We start from the raw sequence: 22,742 nt of genomic DNA, 5'->3' as shown, positions 1-22,742 counted from the left end.
GAAGATTATCCACTATTTCAGATTAGCAACAACAACCAAAACCTGAAGCCAAATTAAGCATTTAATAAGGTTTTAATCAGAGAGTAATATAATACAAACCCAAAATCTTCTGATTTTTTTCCTTTTTCCCCAGTTGTTTCTTCTAGAAAGCGTGTTGGTAACAATGAAAATAAAACTTTTTTTTTTCATCTAATGTTCTTAACGTATGAGTTTGAGTACATTCAACTTTGCCTTTCAAACTGAGGACTTTTTTGACAGAAAGTTATTTGAATTGGTAATAAGATTTGGGTATGTGGTTATTTGACCAATCATTACTTATAGTTTTTCCAAATAACATATTTGTCTGAATTATTCAGCTTCATTATGGTATCCAATTTTATATATAAGTAAATTATTTTTAATTAGACATATGGAATGCCTACGCATTTTTTTTTTCTCTGTAATTTGTCTTTCACCCCCTTTCCCTTACTATTGTAAGCCGCCCTGAGTCCCCTCAGGGAAAAGGGCGGCCTATAAATGCTAAATAAATACGAAAAAATAAAATAAATAAATAAATAGATAGTAGATGGATGGATGGATGGGCAGACTCTACCCATCCTATACAATCTGACAAGAGAGGCATGTTGTGTGTACCATTGGACAAGAAGTGTCGCTCGTGGGTCCTTGAGCAATCTTTTCTCCCATGATATTCATTCTTTGGAATATTACCCCTTCTGAGATTAGGCTGGCCCCTACTCTGCTGACCTTTCATTTATTTTAGAATTGTATACATGTTTTACTTATTTTTAAAATTGTGCACTCTTTTTTTCTAAGGGACTTTTACAGTTTATTATTACTTTAAACAAATCCTTTCTAAATAAATGTATACATCTGAGAGAGAATGAAGCATTTCTTTTTTACTATTTGTTTATAAAGTTTTAGAAACTTTAGAAAAGTTTCTAGTTTTATCTTTATATTTACTATAGGTCAAACAGTCCGGCTTCGCCACTATTTCTTTTCTGAAAAATGCTTCCTGAGGGGACACCCATAGAGAGGCATCATCGTAGAAAGCAAGCAAAGCCCTTCTGAAGGACCCATTCTAGATGAGAAGCTTATTTAAATCTAATTATCTTTAACTCATTTGTAAACCTTTTTAGAAAAAAATGTTTGTTATAAGAATATAAATGACTGATGCCTGATGAATCAAACATAGTAGAACTTGAGCCTTTGACCACATATTGGAAACTTTGTCAGTTGCCTATAAAATAAAGATATTAAAACCAGTGTTCCAATTATTTATAAATATCTTTCTATAGATTTTAAAAAACAAATCTAGCTTTATTATATCAACTCTCCTGTGAAATGAAGCAGGTCTACAAATATTTTCATTATCCATTGGTATCTCATACTGGCCTTATTCCCCATACTCACAACTATTATTGTTATTTTGTCCTTAAAGTTATTGCTTGGATTTGCTCATTCTCTAAAATCACATCATTTTGATTATTGTTGTGTAATCGTGGTCTAGGTATCGTAAAGTGAAGTCTTTAGGTAAGAATATCTTTGTATCAGCTTATATGAATGTAAATAATGAATGCATGGCCTGCCTTTGAAAATATTTGAAAGTCCTTGTTGATGAACCTGCAGTTCTATTAAATGAAACAGGGCAACTTGATTGTATTAACTGCTTCATTTACATGTCTATATCAAAATAATGATTAGAATCTTCAAAGGAGGGGCAGTTCAACAAGCAGATGTTGTTGATCTACATTTTTTTAGCATTCCTCATTAAAGATCTTACTGGTTGAGAGTTGCATCAATATATTGGAGTTTAGCAATAGGTGGAGGATCACAGATTCCTCAATCTGGAATAAATTTGGATTTAGTCTTGATATTGACTTTTCCTGACCATACTGAGTCAATTCGCATTTCTTTAAAGCCCTATTTTATGTGTGCCATTGGCAATAAAGTTAGATAAAGAACTCCTATGGAGAAATATGTCTCAATTGTAGTCCTTTCTTTTTCTCAATTGTATCAATCTTCTTTCTAAGAAGAAAAACCACTTAAACACAATGCCCCCCCTCACATTTCTAAAATGTACAGCTGGCCAGAAAGCTACTGTGATCCACCCATCAGTTTCCACCAGAAGTTATCCACAAACTCAATACTATTTTGATGCCAAGCACAGGCCTAAGATCTGACTAAAAGAGACCCCAGGGCTCTAACGCCTCAGCACAACCATATTCTTAATAACTTTCTCTTACAATGGAGGTTGGAGACAGGACAGAAATTGTCCAATATGGACAATCTCATTATGGCTTCTTTATAAGGGGCCAAACTACTGTCTCCTTAAGTATTGGCAGGACTGCCCCACCTCAAGGCTAATTTCACAACTCTATGTCACCTCTCAGGAAACCTACTTAATTAGTTGATAACCCAAGATAACTTTCTCGAAATGAATAGGATCAAATTCCCAGGTAGCCAAGCAAGAACAGGTCTCAGTCAACTCATGATCAAACTCAAGTTTTGAGTGAATTCAAATTATCTGATAGATTCCTAGGATGTAATCCTCACAGTGGTCCTACAAGTGAATCTCCACTTTTTCCTTGTTGAGGAGGAACCAAGTCACTCTAAACAAAGCAGTTTGAATGGCTGGCTGTGGATGCAATAAGAGTGAAAATATACTGATGTTTTGCTGCTCTTACTGCCATAATGTATGTTTTTAAACAGTTTGTTGTTGTTAGTTGCAAGTGGTGTCAGATCCATTGCAACCCTATGGACAATGTTCCTCCAGGCCTTCCTGTCCTCTATCATCCCCCAGCTTTCAATCTTTCCCAGCTTTAGGCTCTTCTCCAGTGAGTCCTTCCTTCTCATTAGGTGGCCAAAGTATTTGAGTTTCATCTTCAGGATCTGGCCTTCTGAAGAGCAGTCAGGGTTGATCTCCTCTAGGGCTGACGGGTTTGATCACCTTGCTGTTCAAGGGACTCACAACAGTCTTCTCCAGCACCATAGTTCAAAGGCTTCAATTCTTTGGCGCTCAGCCTTTCTTTATGGTCCAACTTTTACAACATATACTGCAACTGGGAAAACCATAGCCTTGACTATACACACTTTTGTTGGCAGGGTGATGTCTCTGCTTTTTAGTATGCTGTCTAGATTTGCCATAACTTTCCTCCCCAGGAGCAAGCGTCTTTTAATTTCTTGGCTGTCCCCATCTGTGGTGATTCTGGAGCCTAGGAAAATAAAATAGTTTGGCTCGTGCTTAATTAGATTCTCTCTTTGTTGGTTCTCCAGAACCACTCTAAGTGTCTCTTCTCTATTTTATCTCCCTCATCTCTTTTGTAAAACAAGGAAAGCCCTGAGAACAGAGAAAAACCACAAAGACGTGATCCAAAACCTCTGCTGTCTTATCATTGGAAGCAGTAATTAAAATTTTACTTGCACAATTCACCAGGCCTTCAGAACAACCTCAAACTCTTTTTTGAAACTCAGTTGAGTCCTGCAGTTGGCTGGGGCTCACCTTGAACAGGGAAGGGTTCTTCAAGTTTGCATATATCTTTTTGAGAATTAGGAAATACTTTTCTTTTACTCTTCAAATAAATAATGTGCAACATCTAAAAGTAATTACAAATAGTTTTAAAAGTTACATTCCTTAAGTATGAAAGAGACAATGCCTCCTTTTAAAAAGTCTTTTCCCACCATGACGTTCAAATGTGATCCGCTATCTTTGAGTTGGCAAAAACTATCAACATGGAATTTGTTGCCAACAATTCCAAATCTTTGCCCTGTTTTGTTGCCTCTCTCCTGATTTGCTGCTAAATTGTGCCATTCTGATTATTCACATATAGTGCATGATATGCAAATTTACCAGTTGAACTCTCCGCTGTTGCAGTCCTCCTTCTTCAGTATATTACCAGATGGCGGGAAAGACATCTGCCAATCATGACATTGTATCAGGAATGAGGTTAGTCTAATTGCATGGAGTTCCATCATCATCTCTAGATTTCTTGTGCTTCTATGCCTCAACTTGTCACAATTCAAATTAAATAAAAGCATTTTTATAAAACCATTGTTCGGATTCACAAATGGATTTGAATCACAAGCAGCAGGTTTATTTAAGATCTCAAACCTTTTCCATTTTCCTTATTTTGTGTGTGTGGTTGTGTGTGTGTGTGTGTGTGAGAGAGAGAGAGAGAGAGAGAGAGGGAGGGAGGGAGGGAGGGAGGGAGGGAGGGAGGGAGCAGGGATGAGAGATAAATTCCATCATTCACCTGTTATGGCATTTGTGCCTCATCTTGCACCACTTACAATAATGCTTGTATTGTTTAGTCTAGTATTATTGTGCAATTCTTATGAACCATCACTTTCTACCACTCTATAAAATGGAGTGATGGAATGTAAGTTTGACTCAAAGGCGGGGGATGCTAACATGGGAAAATAGATTGCAAGACTCTTAGCAACTCCTGTTGTTAGCCCTACAAAACAAGATGAGAAGCGAACATTGGAAAGTGTTACTTATATTCAGATTGGCTATAGCAGTGTTTCTCAACCTTGGCTACTTGAAGATGTCTGGACTTCAACTCCCAGAATTCCCAGTTGAAGTCCAGACATCTTCAAGTTGCCAAGGTTGAGAAACACTGGGCTATAGTAACAGAATCTTACAAATCTGACTGTCCTTCCTGTCTACCTGCTTTTATATATCCTGCGATGTTGCCTGCCTAATCTTGCCAACTTGAAAGGTTGGCAAATGATGATATCTGCATGTGATATTGTGTTATACAGGTAGTTGTCAACTTACAACAGTTCATTTAGTGACCATTCAAAGATACAGCAGCACTGAAAAAAGTGACTTGTGACCGTTTTTCACAGTTACAACCTTGGCAGCACCCCCATGATTACGTGATCAAAATCCGGATGCTTGGCAACTGGTTCATACTTATGACCATTGCTGCGTTCCAAAGTTATGTGATCCCCTTTTGCGACCTTCTAACAAGCAAACTCAATGGGGAAGCCAGATTCACTTAACGACCGGGTAGCTAACTTATCAACTGCAGTGATCACTTAACAACTGTGGCAAGAAAGACTAACATGGGGGCAAAACTCACTTAACCAAATGTCTCATCAACAGATAGGCTCAATTGTGGTCGTAAGTTGAGGACTACCTGTATAGAAAGACACGCCCTTGTTGCAAGAAATCATCTGCAAATAGTCAGCACAGGGCCACTGCTTTGAAATGTAAAAGAATCACAAAGAAGGAAGCATCCACACGTCAGCCTAAAATAGCAAAACACACCCACTATGGACACCTAATTTCACGTCTGCGTAAGCCGTAAGGTAACAAATTTTGCATATAGCAGGTATTATTGAATGTTGTTCTTAGAGGAAAAACACTATTTAAACACAAATACAACTAAAAATGACAAGCTTTTCTCACTGATAGGGTGGAGTTGAGATGAAGCCATGACTCAAACATGCCCTGGGGAAAAAAAATATCGCAAGAGCCCGGTGAGCTATAATTAGGACATCGTCTAAAATGGTTGTAACTACTTGTATTAAAAGTGCTATTAAAATACATCTCAATTAGAACCATTTAATAAAATGGTGTTCGTGGTCAAACAAAATAAGCACTGCAATACCAAATAATATGATTTTAATGCAGGGTAATCACATTAGTGTGTGACATGATATGTAATAAACCAGTACCACACCTATTGTACATCCTGTGGATAAAAAATAATAATAGAATAATAGAATTCTTTATTGGCCAAGTATAATTGGACACACAAGGAATTTGTCTTTGGTGCATATGCTCTCAGTGTATATAAATGAAAAGATACATTAGTCACGAATCATAAGGTACAACACTTAATGGTAGTCATAGGGTACAAATAAGCAATCAAATAATACTAGGAAACAATCAATATAAATCGTAAGGATACAAGCAACAAAGTTACAGTCATGCAGTCATAAGTGGGAGGAGATAAGTAATAGGTACAATGAGAAGATTAATAGTAATAGTAATGCAGACTGAGTAAATAGTTTGACAGTGTTAATGGAATTATTTGTTTAGCAGAGTGATGGCGTTCAGGAAAAATCTGTTCTTGTGTCTAGTTGTTCTGGTGTGCAGTGCTCTATAGCGTCGTTTTGAGAATGGAAAATTGTGCTGAAAATAGTTTTACTTTCTTAAACTAGAATCTCATTAATAAGGAAGAACTTAAGCACAGAAGCATCTTAAAATACAAAAAAGCATCTTAAAGTACAACAAAAATGAGAAACCCTACAAGTTCTTGTATTAAAATAATGCTTGAATATATATCTTAAATGCATAGCTTGCTTAATGTTACACCTTTAATATGTTGATTAATGTATAATAATGTAATATAATTATCAATCCATAAACATTATAATATTTCAACCCACAAATCAAAGATAATGTAGAATAATGTGAAGTGAGGCATAACATTTACATGTATAGTAAAGTAGATAATATAAACAAAACTTTAGAAGAATTAACCATGTTATTAAAAGCTAGAAAACTTTACTGCTAAATAATTCTGAATCATTTCTAGAATCTTAATTGTCAGTTCATCCGACTAATGCTTGAGTTTTAAGAGCATTATAAGAACTCTAGATACCTCTCAGCACAAGAAGTAATCCTTTCTGGCAATCTTGGTTACCTTTGGAAAAACAGTCTGCTACCAACCAGCTATTTTGCTCACTCGTAGATGACAAGATGGAAATTGTAATTAATGCTCTATGTCATCTCCAAATGTGGGAGTTTGGGAGTGCTCTTGCAATCATGTGATCAAAATTCAGACGCATCTGTTTGCACAGGGGTGCTGTAAATCACCTAATTCCTCCATGAAGGTGATTTCCTTGCAAAACTTGGGGGCGATGGTTTCATGTGGCCAGCAGTTGCCTTGTGAAGGGCAAGGGTGGCATGTATCAACAGCAGCAGAAGCAAACAGTCAGTGAAGATCAGCTGGAATGCCAGGAATTTTAGAGTGCCAGGTGTCAAGTCAGGATGGGAATAATTGAGATTTCTGGGATGGCTATGGCACCATATGATTTGGGCAGCTGGGGCTTCTCAGATCATGTCAGTGATGTGCAGTCAGATGAGGCAGGAGAGGCACAGCCTCATCATTCCCATCATGAAAAGGAAAAAAAATGTAAAAGGAAAAAGGCGAGTGCTGAGGTGAGGCTAGCTAGCTGCTGTCTCACCATGGATGTCTCTGCTTAACTGTTTAAAAAAGCTTCTAAAAAAGTGCCTTCTACTATGAGGCAGGAGAACTGCATGTTTGATCTAGTCTGACTTTTTAGGCCTTTTATGATCGCTCGAGCAGAGTTAAGCAAAGGTTAAAAGCCTAAAAAGTCCAGAGGCACGGAGTTCTCTTGCCTCATAGTAGAGGGTGCTGGTTCTTCCTTTGACTCAGCGGCAGCAGAGTAAGTGATGAGTCCAGTGCAGTCATTGGTCCCTTCCCTTCCAACTCTGTCATTCTGTTTAAAGCTGCAGTGTCGTGCCCGCTCTTCCTCTTCTTTCTCCGTTTCTGAGGCCCCGCCACCCCTACCCCACGCTCCTCCCTCTTTTCCTTCAGATTTCCTTTTTTCTTCTTTTTTCTTTAATAAATGCAATGCCAGTTGCCATTTGGATTGAGTCTTCTCTGTTGACTTCACCTTGCATGAATTGCAAAAGGAGGAAGATTATTGGGTGGGGGGGAATGCGAGCTTACCAAAGCTTCCAACAAATAGGTGGGTTAGTCAGTGTGGTGTTGGGGGAGAGGACAGAACGCCTGAGCTCTGCCGCGGATGAAAGAAAGTGCTTTCCATTAGTGAGGTTTCCCCGTGGCCCGGACCAAGCTGCAATGGTGGATTGGCTCAGATCTGGCGCTTCTTGGCGGGCTGGAAGGTGAAGGGAAAAGAAAATCTTTTGCTATGCTGGGAAATGGCATAGCAAAAGAAGCAGCTGGCAAGGTAGCTGGGAGAAAGCCCGTGAGGAAAGGTGTGCATGTGGAGGAGTGGAATCTAAGGCAAAAGCAGCATGTGACTCTCCTCGGACAAGCTTCTTTGCCCCTAGGTGCTTTTTTCCGGTTGCTGCATTTTCTTGGAAGTTACCCCCCTGCCAGCCTGCCGGAGCATGGATGGCAATAGCACTTCATTATCCAAGGTGGACTAATAATAGAATCCAGTCATTTCTGCTGAGCTAAGGCTGCGCTTATTCCCTTTTAACCACCTGAGGTTCCTTTGGTAACAGGTGTGGATGGCTGCTCCCCCCCTCCCAAGCTCCAGGAGGAACACGTTTATTCTTCATTGTTTTCTACCCATCTCTAGCTAAATAATACCTGGAGTGCAAAGCGGGGTGGTTGAGCAGACTTGGACCTGAATTACAGTTATCTGCCATTGAGGGTTTTAAGCATACTGCTGAGGGATACCCTGGGGGAAAGAGTAGGAATTAGTAATTAGTAATTTAGTAATTTAATAAATTTATATGCCTCCCAATCCCGTAGGACTCCGGGCGGCTTACAGAAACAAGATAAAAGTTAAAAAGTTAAAAATAGAAAAAATAAACAATTTAAAAACAACACGCCATACATTCCGTCTAGGTGATGCTGGACCTTGTTCGTGAAGTCAACAGCCCCAGGCCTGCCAGAATAGCCAGGTTTTAGTGGCTTTTCAGAAGGCTGAGAGAGTAGGAAGGGTCTGGATCTCTACGGGTAGGTCGTTTCACAGGGCCAGAGCAGCTACAGAGAAGGTCCTCCCCCGAGGGGCCGCCAGCCGGCATTGTCCGGTCGACGGTACCCAGAGAAGGCCCAACCTGTGAGATCTTATCGGTCGTTGGGAGGTATGTGGCAGGAGGCGGTCTCTCAGATATCCAGGTCCTAAGCCATGTAGGGCTTTAAAAGTAATGACTAGCACCTTGAAGTGCATTCGGAGACCAATAGGAAGCCAGTGCAGCTCGCGGAGGATGGGTGTAACATGGGTGTATATAGGTACACACGTTATTGCTCGCGCGGCTGCATTCTGGACCAACTGTAGTCTCCGAACGCTTTTCAGGGGCAGCCACCTTGCCTTTCATCTCTTCTCCTCTTCCTCCTCCATTCCGAATTAAATATGCGAAAACTTCACCTGAAGCAACTTTTGTAGGTGAACATATAGACATCTGTATTAGAAATGTTCCTTATTCAACGGCTTATGCAAACATCCAGTGCAGGCAACATATATTAAATTAATTATTAATATTTAACTTGCCTTAAATATATTCCAAAACTTCTACCCAGGGTTGTAGGGGATGATATGTTTTCAATAGTGTGTGCCATTCCCTGCTAAACTTTATTACTGATAGCTGTTCATTTCCAAGTAGAACTGAAGTAAAATATTAATTCTCCCCATTTTCTATGCAATTGCAAAAAGATCAAAGATGTCACAGTCCTCCCTTCATGATGATCATTTGTCGTGTTTTAATAGGAGACAGGTAATCCTGAACCTATGACCACAATTGAACCTAAAATTTTATTTTGCACAGTAAGACAGCTAAGTGAATTTTGCTCCACTCTACGACTTTTCTTGTTGCAGTTGTTAAGTGAATCACTGCAGGTGTTAAGTTACTAACACGGTTGTTAAGTGAATCTGGCTTCCTCCATTGACTTTGCTTGTCTACTGTCAGAAGGTTGCAAAATGTCAGATGGTTGCACAAAGTGATCACGTGACTCCAGGACACTGCAACCATCATAAATATGAACCAGTTGCTAAGCATCTGAATTTTGATCATGTGACCATGGGGATGCTGCAATGGTCATAAGTGAAAAACAGTCTTAAGTCACTTTTTTCAGTGGTGTAACTTTGAATAGTCACGAAATGAACAGTTGTAAGTTGAGTATGTGTAAAGAATGCCGATATGAGACTTTAAACATAACCCGTTAACTTCTGCCAATCAAATATTGGATAAGATAATTTGTAGGATTTTAATGTTTGTAAATCTGATTGTGATGACGTCGGTGCCTCACCAGCCATAAACCTCACCGCACGTCACTGCTTTGCATCATGCTGCTGGGGCATCCAGGGACACTTTGGCTTTGCACTGTGCTGCTCGGGTGGCTGGGGCTTTCCAGGCACTGTGGCTTTGTGCTGTATTGCTGGGATGGTGGAAGTTTCTAAGGGCGCTTGAAACTTTGCACTGCGCTGCAGCTCAAGGATGTCTTGCAGTCCCAGATCTGTGGCACACCAAACTGCAGCATGACAATCAGGCCCAAAGAGACTCAGTTCTGAGGCAACTTGGGGTGGGGTATGTCCTCAGCTGACTGAATTTGGTTAACAACAGCAATGGGGATTGCTGTGATTACCTGTCAGCCTCTGTTTTGCTGCTTGCTTTTCGGCTGCCATTGAAACGGGGAGGGGGGGGCATGGTATTTGGGTGGGGAATTGTTTAGTGCTGGAGTGACTGTGAAAAGGGAGTTGTTCTTGCAATCTACTACGCATGCTGCTGATAGAGTTGCCACCAAGGCCAACTGTCCGGCATACCAACCTGATGATGATTTTTGAAGATGTCTCCCATATGACACCTATGGGGTGCACGGATTGGACTATGGGATAGGGTTACCAAGGGGAGAGGATTGGGTCATATATTGATATCTATGATTACGCACGTTTTTGCCTCAGATCTTGCTTTGCCTATCTACTATCTACTCATAAAAGTACTCTTAATTCTGCAAAATGGAGTTGAATGGTTTCTTTCTTGGTTACTGATGACAGCAGCCCTGACATTCAGTGTTGAACAATGTGATCATGTGATATCACACTTTGCAACTACATTATTTAGTAATGGAAATTCTGGTCCCAATTGTGGTTGTTAATATAGATATATCGACATTAAATACACTACCATCAGCTTTACCTATTTTTATATTACTTCAATGCACAAATGATCTCCACAGAATTTCTGGTCAATTGATACAAAGACATGATGAAATTTCAGTATACATTAAAATAAAGTTAGATATGGACCATAGTTAAAGCATAGCCAGAAGCACATAGCGCCCAACAAATGCACTGCCACAAAGGACTTTAATTTTCTAGTAGACCTGCCTTAGGCTGTTGAATTCAGAAGAAGATTATAATTTCTTTTGTACTGCTTATATTTTAAAATTCTGTTTTGAGATTCTCGGAAATATACCGTGATGAGATTAGAACAGTATAGAAATTACGTTAATAACTAAATACATAAAATAAGTCCTATGCTGTGCTCATCTTCTGCTAGATTCAATATTTAGCTAGCTCTGGATTGAAACATGAGAAGTACATTAGTCTGGCCACCTTGGGAGGTCACTCATCCAGCCAGAATCATAACACTGGGAAGAATCTTGGAACTTTTGGCATACCATCAGGAGATCATCCAAAATATTGATGTCATGGGCAGGTGAAATAAAAGAGAACAATGATAGGAATAGGGCAAAATTAAAGAAAGTTTACATTTTATTTGTATAAGGAGGTAAACATTTATTACATCAAAAAGCAAGGATGTGATGACTGCATATTTCATTGCATTATTTGGAAAACCGAAAGTAGTCTTAATCTGGTTTGCCAACAATAGAAAACATTGTTCATCACTGTTCATTATGAACTATAACGGATGCACAAATAGTTTTCAATATCTGACATTTTGTGCAAGAAATACTGAACAGAAATAAAAGTAACACAAATACTATAGTTTTTAAACAAAGCAGTATATTTCAATATGTAAATTAATTGTGTAGAATTATCGCATTGGAATTTCAGGTTCTGATCTTTAATTAGACATTTAAAATATAGAAACGATACACACAAAGTCTTGATCAACGTTTTGAAGCAAGTCCCAATTTTTTTAAAGTCCCAAATATACTGTAGATATATAGTACAGTACATTTTGGATTTTTTGGTATTAGAGAAGACTCCTGAGAATACTGTGGACAGCCAAGAAAACAAACCAATGGATCATGAAACAAATCAACCAGAGTTCTCACTTGAGACACAAATGACCAGACTCAAACTTTCCTATTTTAGACTCATTATGCAAAGATCAAACTCTCCTGAAATGATTCTAATGATGAGAAAGCTGGAAGGAAAGAGAAGAAAATGAAGAGTAGCCTAGTGGATGGACTCCATTAAAGTGACAACAGGAACAATGTTTGAAGATCTGAAAGTTCAGTTTACAAACAGTTCACTATGGAGAAAATCTATCTATGTGGAATTGAAAATGACTCGATGGCTCATATCAATCAAATTGATTATCATGTGAATTGCATTATAATAAATTAAATACAGATAAGTTAAAAAAAAATTACTTGCTGCATGAAAAAAGAAAGAAACAGAAAATATACTTGCTATCCAACCAAGTGTTCCGAAGGAAAAGTCCATTTTAAAGTCTTTCCCAATTATCAAAATACTCTGAAAAACATTTACCTGTTTAGATGTTCCACACAGTAAGCTTCATATTAAATGTCTCTTATTGCAAAGACATGGATGCCATTTTCTATATTCCAGATCAATATGATGTACATATGTATGACATGAACAAGGTAGGAGTCTTCAAACCATAAAAACAACTGCTTAAATGTTTATAATTCCCACTTCCTGTTAGATCAGAGCTGAAGACATGCATAATATAAAAATGCAGCTCACCAAGCAATACAGGTTTTGGTATTGTAAAGTGGCAGATGATACATATATAGATGAGCTTCCAGTGAAAGAATCAACCTTTATCCTGCATGCTTCATTTGATCTGCTGTCTCCTGTTTTCAAAGAACTACATTTTGAAAAGCATTACAAAGTAGTTTGTATGCGGTCTTGTTATTATATTTATGGCTTAATTTTCCAGCAAAAAGCAAATGACCATTGTCTTACCTGAATGGTCGTTCTTTAGGTGCTCTGGGAGTGTCCAAGCATGGGTTAACTTCAGTTTGCTGCCCAAGGACAGAGTTTAAATATTTAGGGTAGCCACGCTTCCTGCTCCCTTAAGAGGTCAGCTTGAAAAACGAAGATATGGAGTCCAGAAGGATGTCGTAAGAAGGTTAACTATGTCATCAGGAGAGGTGACTCGGCTCCGCTAGATTACCCCAGGGTGGGGTTGGACATTCCCGCAGTGCCTAGAGAACAACCATTCAGGTAAGCCAATGTCTCCTAGGTGCTGCTTAGAGTGTTCAAGCATGGGACATACCCAAGCTATATCGTCCCAGGGTGGGAAGCAGAGAGATCTAGTTGTTCTGGAGCCACCAGGACCCGTTGCAGGACTCTCCTCCCAAAAGAAGCCTCCACATCTGCAAAGGCGTCCAATTTGTAGTTACAAATAAATGGGGATGGTGAGGTCCAAGTTGCTGCCCTGCATATTTCCTCGAGAGGCGCCTGCATTGACCATGCAGCTGAAGTCGCGTTGCTCCTCGTGAAATGGGCGGTGATGTGAGGAGGAACCGGCCGGGCCTGATGTTCGTAGGCCAGCTTTATACAGGCACGTAGCCAATGTACGATAGTTGAGGAGGAAGCCTTCCTGCCCATCAAAGCTGGCTGGAAGGAAACAAGGAAGGATTCAGACTTGCGGAAAGAGGCTGTCTCTTTCTGTATATGTGTATTTCCCGTTGAACATCCAGCCTGAACCAAAGCCACTCCCTGGGATGTCTGGGATGCGGGAAAAAGTCAGAGAGAATCACCTCCTGCATCCTGTGAAACAAGGTGTTAACTTTTGGGAGGGAGGAAGGGTCAAGACGAAGAATGACCCTGTCCGGATGCACAACGCAGAGGTCCTCCCTGATCAATAGGGCTGCCAGTTCAGAGATTCAGCGAGCCGAAGTGATTTCAATTAGAAAGGCAGTCTTAAATGATAAGTGGCGCAAGGTGATGGAATGAAGTGATTCGAATGGAGCTGAGGTCAATGCCTGCAGAACAACTGCCAGGTCCCAAGTCGGGTACTGGTGGACTGTCGGCGGACATAAGTTGGTAGCTCCCTTCACGAAGCTGCGAACCCTGGGATGTCTGCTGAGTGGTGTAGAATGGTCTCTGACAAGATGGTGGCCAAAGCAGCCGTCTGCTTCTGAAGGGTGTTGAAGGCAAGACCCTTGTCCAATCTGCCCTGAAGAAAGTCAAGACTTTGTGGAATAGTTGCTGCAGTGGCTACAATTTGACACGGCAGACACCAGGATGAAAAGGTAGTCCAGGTAGCATCATAGATGTGCACTGTGGAGGGATGTCTATATGCCTGGATGGTGTGGATGACCTTGTCTGAGAAATTGTCTTGCCTCAGGAGGTCCCCCTCAAGTGCCAGATGACCAACTGGAGCCACTGAGAGTCCGGGTGCTGAATGGCCCCTTGGCTGAGGGATATCTGCTCCTGAGGAATGCACCAGCATTTGGTCGCTGATAGATCAACAAGGTCGGCAAACCAGGATCATCTCGGCCAGTGGGGCACGACAAGCAGCAGTTCGGCACCTTCCAACAGGATCTTCTTGATCACCTGGGGAATAAGGTTGAGAGGCGGGAAGGCATAATGAAGACCTGAAGGCCAGCGGCATCGGAGGGCATCTGCCCCTTCCTCTCCGGGGCACTGGAATCGTGAAAAGAACCGAGGGATGTGCATGTTCAACGGACTGGTGAACACATCTATTGCCAGAAGGCCGAATCTCTCGGACAGTAGGTGAAAGAGAGACTGATGAAGTCACCATTCCGAGTTGCTGATCATAGTTCTGCTCAGCCAGTCTGCAGTTATGTTCTCCTCCCCCGAGATGTGACCCGCCTTCAGTGACCCGAGGTGGCATTTGGCCCAATGCCCAAGAGCCTGTGTCTCCAACATCAGGGCCTTCGATTGAGTGCCGCCCTGATGGTTTATGTACGCCTTGGTGGAAATGTTGTCCGTCAGTATTAGGACGTGTGTGCCTTCGACATGCTGGGGGAAGTGGAGAAGCGCCAGCCTGGCTGCCCTGAGCTCCAGACAATTTATATTGTGGGAGAGCTCACTGGCGACCATCTGCCCTGTGTCACGTGAGTCTGAAGATGGATACCCCAGCCGTACAGGCTGGCATCCATCATTATGACAAGGCACTCTGGATCCTTGAACAGGGAGCCTCTTTGCAGAGCCAGCGACTGCCACCGCCTGAACGATGTGATGATTCTTGGAGGGACGTTCACTATCCTCTTGGAATTGCTGGCCTTGCATCGTTGAACTGGGAGCAAGAACCACTGGAGCTCCCATGCGTGTATTCGAGCCTAGGGACTACCGCAATGCACGAGACCAGCTTCCCTAGCAGCTGGATAGAGTCACGATGGAGGCTGACCTGAACGTCCTGATGCGTCGCACAAGGGAAGTTATGCTGTTTGTTTGTTGCTGCATGAGGAAGACTTTGCAAATGTTTGAGTTGATCACCGTGTCCAGATGTTGAATTCTGGAGGTTCGAGTCAGGTGACTTTTCTCCTGGTTGACGGAAAAGCTGTGCCGTTCGAAGGTGCAAATGGTGAGATTGAGGTCCCGATGCGCTGGATGAATGGGGACCTTCTTCAAGTTGATTGATGTCATGAGATCGCCCTGCCTGATGCAACTCAAGATGGTCTGGAGCGATTGCAACTTGAAGCACCTGTACGCTAGGTGGATGTTGAACTTCTTGAGGTCCAGTATTGCTCTCATCCCCCACACCGATGCTTTGGGGACCAGGAAAAGGATCAAGTAAAAACCCCTGCCCTCCTGGCCCAGGCGAACCTGCTCAATGGCTGCTATCTCCAGCAAATGTCTGATCTCCGCCTGCATCAGATGGCATTTGAGGGGCGATTTGGAAAGGGGACAGTGGATGAAAGTCTGTGGGGCATCGAAAGAAACTCTAGGGTCAGACTGTACTGAACCATGTTTCGAACCCAAGCATCCGTCGTTGTCTCCTCCCATTGTTCGGCATACAACTGTAGATGGCCCCCAATGGGAGGGGACCGGTGATGGTCACTTAGTCCGCCAAAAGGGGCGGTTGGAATACCCCCCTTGAAGGCCCTGCGGTTTCCCTGCTGCCTATTTTTGTCCCTGAATGAAAACCTCTTGTGGGAGCGGTCCTGCATCTGGGCGTAAGGTCTGGTGTATCCCCCCCGAGGAAGAAGGGGCGTCTGCATTACAAAAGGGCTGCTTACAATAAAACAACTGCCCTTTCCAGTCCGGCTTTTTGGTAACAGCCGGCAAGACCTTGTGCTTATCCTTGGACTCAATTAAAACCGAGTCCAAGGCCTCCCCAAAAAGCTTGCTGCCCTTGAATGGAGCAGAAGCAAGCTCCCACTTTGCCTTCATGCCCGCCTGTCAGTGATGGAGCCACATCAGGCGACGTGAGTTCACATTAGAGGCAAGGGTTCTAGCTGAGAATTTGGTGGCGTTAAGCGAAGAGTCGGCCGAATACTCAATCGCTGTAATTATTTTGTTCACATCTTGGCACAACCTAATGTCGTCAGCCGGGAGATTGTACAGTAATTTGCGCAGCCAAAATAGGGCTGCCCTACTGAAGTAGGAAGAGAAGGAGGAAGCCTTCATGGCCCACGCTGTGGCCATATGAGTTTTGTGGCAGCCTTGTCCGCCCTCTTGTCCTCAGCTTTGAGTCCTTCCAGCAATTCAGCTGGGAGGACTGAATTCAAGGTTAGGGCCACTATGGGGTCCACAACCTGGGGAAGCTTCAGGAGATCTTCCATGCCAGCTTCCATAAAATAAAGCTTCTTATCCACCCCACTGGGATTAGCCATGGAGCCCGGCTGGGTCCATTGGTGTTGTATAATGTCCAGAATAACTGGGGAGCTGGGACCAGCTTCTGAGGAGGGGTGGTTTCTTTGAACAGCCCTGCACCTAGATCCTGAGATCCAAGTAGTTGGCTTAGTGCCCTGTTTGGTAGAATTCTTATCAGATTGCTCAGTAAGCCCCAACTGAATAGAGGAGGCCCTAGCCTTGGTAAGAATGGCCCGAAACATAAGAGGGCTTGAATAACCTTGAGAAAGCGGGAATGTCATGGGGAGGGGGTGGATTCTTGTCCTCTGACAAATCTGGGGCATCCTGACTGCCCTCCTCCACATCAGATGCTTCGCTGATGACAGAGGAGGCAGGAGGGGAGGCCCTGCCTGCTTGCTGTAGGGAATCAGCAACCTTCGCTTTGGCTTTGGTTCGTCCTGGGAGACGTAAGGTGAGGCCCAATTGCTGGATACCATCAGCAATCTCCTGAGAGATAGCCCTTGCAACCACCTCCTTCATAGCTGGGGATAGCTCAGGAGTGGAATTTTGGTTCTTGGGCAAATCCCTAGCTACAGGTCCAGGAGGAGGAGTTTCCTCTTCCAACAGGGAACAAGCCTCCTCCATGTATTCCTCCTCTAGAGACGAGGCCAAGGACCTGGGAGATGCCCTAGAGGGGTTAGGAGAGAACCCAAAATTGCCTTCCTCTACTACAGATGGAGATTCTTCTGTTGGAAGATGTAAAATGGAGGGGTTAGCAGGAACCTCAGCAGGTGGAGGGAGATCCTTTTCAAGCCCCTGGTTGGCCTGAGCCTTCTGAAATTGTTTTTCTAGGGCTCTCTGGGGCCTCTCAGCCAGCCTCTCTCTTCTGCCTTGGACACCTTCCTTGTCTTGGCTGTTTGCCTTTAGTGGGGCATGCTGCACTAACACCCTTGGATTGGGCCTGCTGCACTTATTAATGGTAGGCCTTGCCTGCTCTGCAACCTTCTCCACACTCTGCTGGCCATGGTGGAGCTTCTAGCTCCCAAACCTCGTTATCCAGAAAAGGCTGCTTGGAGAAAATGGAGTCTCAAGTTGCGATGAATTCCTGAGGCAACAGCTCCAGCAGGTGATGCAGCAACAAAATGGCGCCAAGAGGAAGCTCTTAGGGCGCTTACAGATCCGCACTGGTAATAAGAAGACAGGGCATGGCCTGGAAAGCCAAACTCCCTGTAGCCTCCAATCAAGGTTTTCAGGGGAGGGGGAGGCCTGCCTGGAGACCCAGAGCAAGGCCACTTGACCAACACCCCTCCCCGCGGTGATCTCCTAAGGGACCAGGCTGCAGCACAGAGAAGGAGAAAAAAGCAGCTTGGATTTAAAGCGCATGCTTTTTTCTCTCCCAAAATGGCCGCCGCAAGCTTGCAGCGACACCGTGCTGCCGTCAGTGATCCGGAGTGTTCAGTAGAGCCTCCGGAACTAAGAGGGGTCCTCCAATGGCTCGCAGGGGGCTCCTGACTTCCCTACTGGTCCCTAAGCTCGCCAGTGGCCGCTGACAAGCCTCCCAGTCCTGCCAAAACAACGTGGAGGCACGGGAGGCTGGAACGCTCCAAGCAGCCTGTTCCGCGCGTGAGAAAAGCTAATTAGGCAAAATAACTTCTTTCAAGGGTAAAAAAAAAACAAAACCCTAGGTCTATCTAAAGCTACAACTGGGGAAACAAAAATAAAAAAGGCTACACTAAACTAATTAAGAGAAATCCAGCTTGCTATCCAAGGACTGGAAATCCCAAATACATCCTTTTAGGGTGACTGAGTTTTTCAAACTGACCTCCTAAGGGAGCAGAAGGCATGGCTACACTAAAGATTTAAACTTAGTCCTTGGGCAGCAAGCTGAAGTTAACCCATGCTTGGACACTCCAAGCAGCGCCTAGGAGAAGTAGTCAGTTTGGCTCAGCTCACAGTCTATGATATAAATATTATTTATGTGAAGATTAAACATTGTAACAAGAAAACGATCGTACAACCTTACCTATAAGATAATTACGCACACTCAGTTTCCATACTAGAAGAGAAATAATTGGTACTCTTCTTGCCTTTTTACTCTCTGACATATCTATATGAATAACATGATATGAATACAAAAAAATGTTTTCCAATATACAGTACAGATTTAAGGCAACCCAATCAATTAACTTCATGGGGCTGAATAAGAATAGGCATTAGAAGGAAAATATACCAATTCCTCCATCTAAATCTATCACAATAATTTATTTCTGTGAAAAAATAGAAAAAACATTTTTAAAATTTCCTGTATATGTAACTCAGAAAAATAATTTTTCGTACTTTGTATTATGCAAATGAAAAAATGGCTTCTTTTGTTTCTGTTAAAACAAGTTATTTCAGAATTTAGAATATATTCAATGATTTTCTTTCTACAATAAAATGTAGTACAAATACTTTTAATTGAATCTTACCTTTTTAAATGAAGCTGGCAATGTAGACGAAGATATTGAATCCACTGAGATACCATAAGGATACTGTGAATTTTGTGTTGGAATCAGAGGTTGTTGTCTTTCCTGAGTAGGTTGCTGTCTTTCCTGCATATCAGGCATGTCAAAGTAGCTGAAAAATAGATTAAAATTTTGCTTTAAGAGAAGCTGGAATATTAAATGGAATTATATAAAAGGCAATGTGTTTAAAGTTTTTTGAAAACTTAAGCAAGAGCATGAAATTATTCACCACAATGCCTATAGGGCAGTTAAAAAGCTGTTATTAGGCAGTTTATGTTAATCAGTTCTTTAGATTATGAAGATAATTCAATTCACTGAATTATAGAAATTTCCTCAGTTTGTTGTTGGTCTCTTCCTCAATGCTGTACACTATCCTTTCTATCTGCATAAGGCAAGCCCAATCTAGATTCCATAATTTAAAGAAGTTAGGTTGATGATGGGAAGCACTCGCAGAACTTTCCCATGGCAGTATCAACCTAATGAAATTTCATTTGTAGGGAAGTCTGCCAGACCTACTGATATTTAGAAGGCTAGTTAAAACCAAAGCTGTTCCCTTGTTTATCGCTGCAAAGATAAAAGTGTTTGCAAAGTCCCAATTTTAGGTTAGACCGGGTAATCAAAAAATGGCAGAAAATATGGGATAAAGCATGAAAAAAAGATAATGCCATATGGGGAAAAATGGAAGAACATAATGGCAATCCCCTTGCAAATTATAGAAGAAAAAAACTTTGGTGTGCCATAAAGAGAGCAGGGGTAGAGCTTGGATCGAAGGGGAGATAATCTAATCTGAAGATGGTGTATAGAATGAAACAGCATATACTCAAATTAAGCTCTATCAGATGCTTGCAACTGTTTCATAAAATATATTTGTGCTCTTGGCATTAAAAGAGTTTGCTGTTTGGTTGGTTGCAAACTACTTTTCATCATGTTTCTGAGGGACAGATGACATTAGAAGATAGAGCCCCAAGCTACTTTTTATTTGAACTGAGTTTTCCATCACAGCTTGAAGGCAAAGGGCAGAGTTCACTATTCACTTTCCATCACTATTCATAGGTTCCAATGAAACTCTAACCAATGACTCCTCAGGTTGTTCCTGAATATGTCCAGATTTTCTTCTCTCAAGAATCTTAAGCCTCCACATTATGTCAAATTATTTTTAGAAGCTGCTAGTGCTTCAACAGTTCTAAGGTATCTTTAGTGAACAGTCAGCTTATTTTTGAAGATCTTTCACTTTTGATGAAACAGCTTTGAAATGTAGAAGCCATGACACTGCCTCTCTCTATCCAGCTATTTTTCTATTTTCAGGAACTATTTTGATTTTTATTGCTTTTGACATTGCATGCCATCTATGTACTTCTGGATTTGGGTGGCCCTCTAAAATAAATAAATGCATACCTTACATACCTATCAAACAAAAATGCAATGTGTCTGGGCAGTTACAAGCTTCTGAATTTCTTTTTACAGGACTTAACTGAATTGTATACGACTGACTGCTGTAGTTGTGATTTTACTGTCTTTATGATAAAAGTTGCTTTTCTTTAGTTAATTATTTTAAATTAATGCAGCACTTCAATTTCTATTTTGTTCTTTCATATTGCAAAATGCAAACCTATAGTTAGTTCTAACTTCAATCTTGTCAGATATTACATGCCCATGCCTGATCATTCCTGATATTTTGTTTTCTATTTAACTTAATGGAATGTTACAAAACAATTCTGTCTGTTTGTCCATCAGCAGACTGTCTGAATAGCACAACATCAAATTTGGTATGGGAGAAGAAGCCAGCAAAATAAAGTTGGACTATAAAAATTAGTCTGTTCGGGCAAATGGAAATGGGAAAAAAATCCAGAAAATGTTCCCTCTTTTAGAATGGCAATTGAACAGAAATGCTGCTCACTAATCCAGAATTAGCCCAAATCACTCTGATCATGAGAACCAAAATGGAATCATTAAGGGGTTGAAAAGAATGCAAGAAGTCATGCTCCACATGTTTTACTACCATGTTAATTAATCAAATATTTCTATTACTTTCAACTCAGCTTTGCAAAATGTGGTTTGTTGACTGGAACAAAGAAATCTTCAGGTAAGAATATGTTGGCGGGAAATATCTCCAAAGTAGCAAAAAGTTTTACATGAGGTGACATATCAAGGAGAAACCTTCTTTTCATCATAATTTTCTTTGGAAAAAATTAGCAGAACAATCCTTAGGATATATAACAAGGAAGATTGAAATCTTCAAAGAGTTGGTAAACTCTGCCACCTAGTGAATTGATTCTACTAAGCACTCAGTATTTAAACTCTGGATTTCTTTTTAAATAGAAAAGAGTAAGGTAATGTTCATTATATGGTACATAAAATTAATTTTTGCTATAACAAAATAAGTTAAATGGAATATCTAATATTAAGCCTGCATTGCAGCAATGTAATACAATAAACTGAAATGAAAATAAATTTTAATAAATGAATTAATATGTGTTTTATGGTATTTTTGAAGTTAGGTCTTGTAGGATAGTATTTTTCCTTGCGCTATTTTTTATTTTTTTATTAAAACATAATTGTGCTTCAAACACACACACACACACACACACACACACACACACACAGGTTTTGGTGTATTCAGGTCTTTTCCCGTGTAAGATTGAGGGTATCTTGGCGACGATTCGATGAGATACCACTCGTCATCCTCAGGCTGGTGTTTTCAGCCTCGTGCCTGTGCGAGCAAAGGCATGAAAAGACCCGAACACACCAAAACCTATATACCTGTACCCGTGAAAATCTATGAAAACAAATATATCTATCTACCTATCTCTATCTATGCAAATAATAACTAATAATGAAAGCCATGGGTCAATTAATCAGAATTACACTATTGCAAATTTAGTACCAACAACAAATCACCATGCCAAAAATCATCAGAAAATTCCAGGTATGTCAGTAGGGATTTCCTAGGCAGCTAATGGCACAACCAAATTGGAGAAGGAAGTAGCAATGCTTAACCTGCTGGTCGCTTGACCCTAACCCTAACTGCTGCAGTTTCTTTTCTATTTGCTTCATCAGTTCTTTGTTGATCTTACTTTCCCTTCCTCTAAACTCTTGCTCAGACTTCTTGCTTATTAGACAGTGAGAACTTTCTTTCTAATTCTATTAAGTTGGGAAAGAGTCTGTCTCTGACTGATGTTTGAGGCAGTCCCAACAGAGGAACTCTTATTCCTGGTTGCATTTACAGCAAGATGTCTGCTTCTGATGTTTAGCTATTTCCTATTCAAGCTTTCAATACAATGTTTTCCTTTCCTTCCTTAACTTAGTGTCCTCAAATCTACTAGATTACACAATTTCCATAATTTCAAGCCAAGAGTTACAATAGCAGGGTTACAAAAATTTAGACTGACGTATACAATTTATATACACTGCTCTAGTTCCAATGATTCTGGGCAACTTACAATTAAAAACATTTTAAAAAGAAAAAGGTAAAAGAACAAAACAGAAATCATGATCTCAAAGTAACCAAAGCCAACCCAAACTCAACCTTCACCATGATCCAAGGCCTGGGAAGATAAGCAGATTTTTAGTAGCTCTCTGGTC

General features: G+C 41.2%; 1 protein-coding gene across 1 annotated transcript in view; it reads right to left on the bottom strand.

Annotated features, from left to right (window-relative positions):
* Positions 1-22,742, bottom strand: part of CRYBG1 (crystallin beta-gamma domain containing 1) — a 120,259-nt gene that overhangs the window by 62,479 nt on the left and 35,038 nt on the right. The window contains exon 2 of the mRNA XM_032214799.1: positions 19,125-19,272. Within this exon, the coding sequence (XP_032070690.1) occupies positions 19,125-19,272 (148 nt within the window). The remainder of the gene's footprint in view (positions 1-19,124; positions 19,273-22,742) is intronic.

Source organism: Thamnophis elegans, chromosome 4 (assembly GCF_009769535.1).
Source record: "Thamnophis elegans isolate rThaEle1 chromosome 4, rThaEle1.pri, whole genome shotgun sequence".
Taxonomy (NCBI): domain Eukaryota; kingdom Metazoa; phylum Chordata; class Lepidosauria; order Squamata; family Colubridae; genus Thamnophis; species Thamnophis elegans.
The sequence above is the reverse complement of the archived record's forward strand: the minus strand, read 5'-3'. Positions and strand labels throughout refer to the sequence as shown.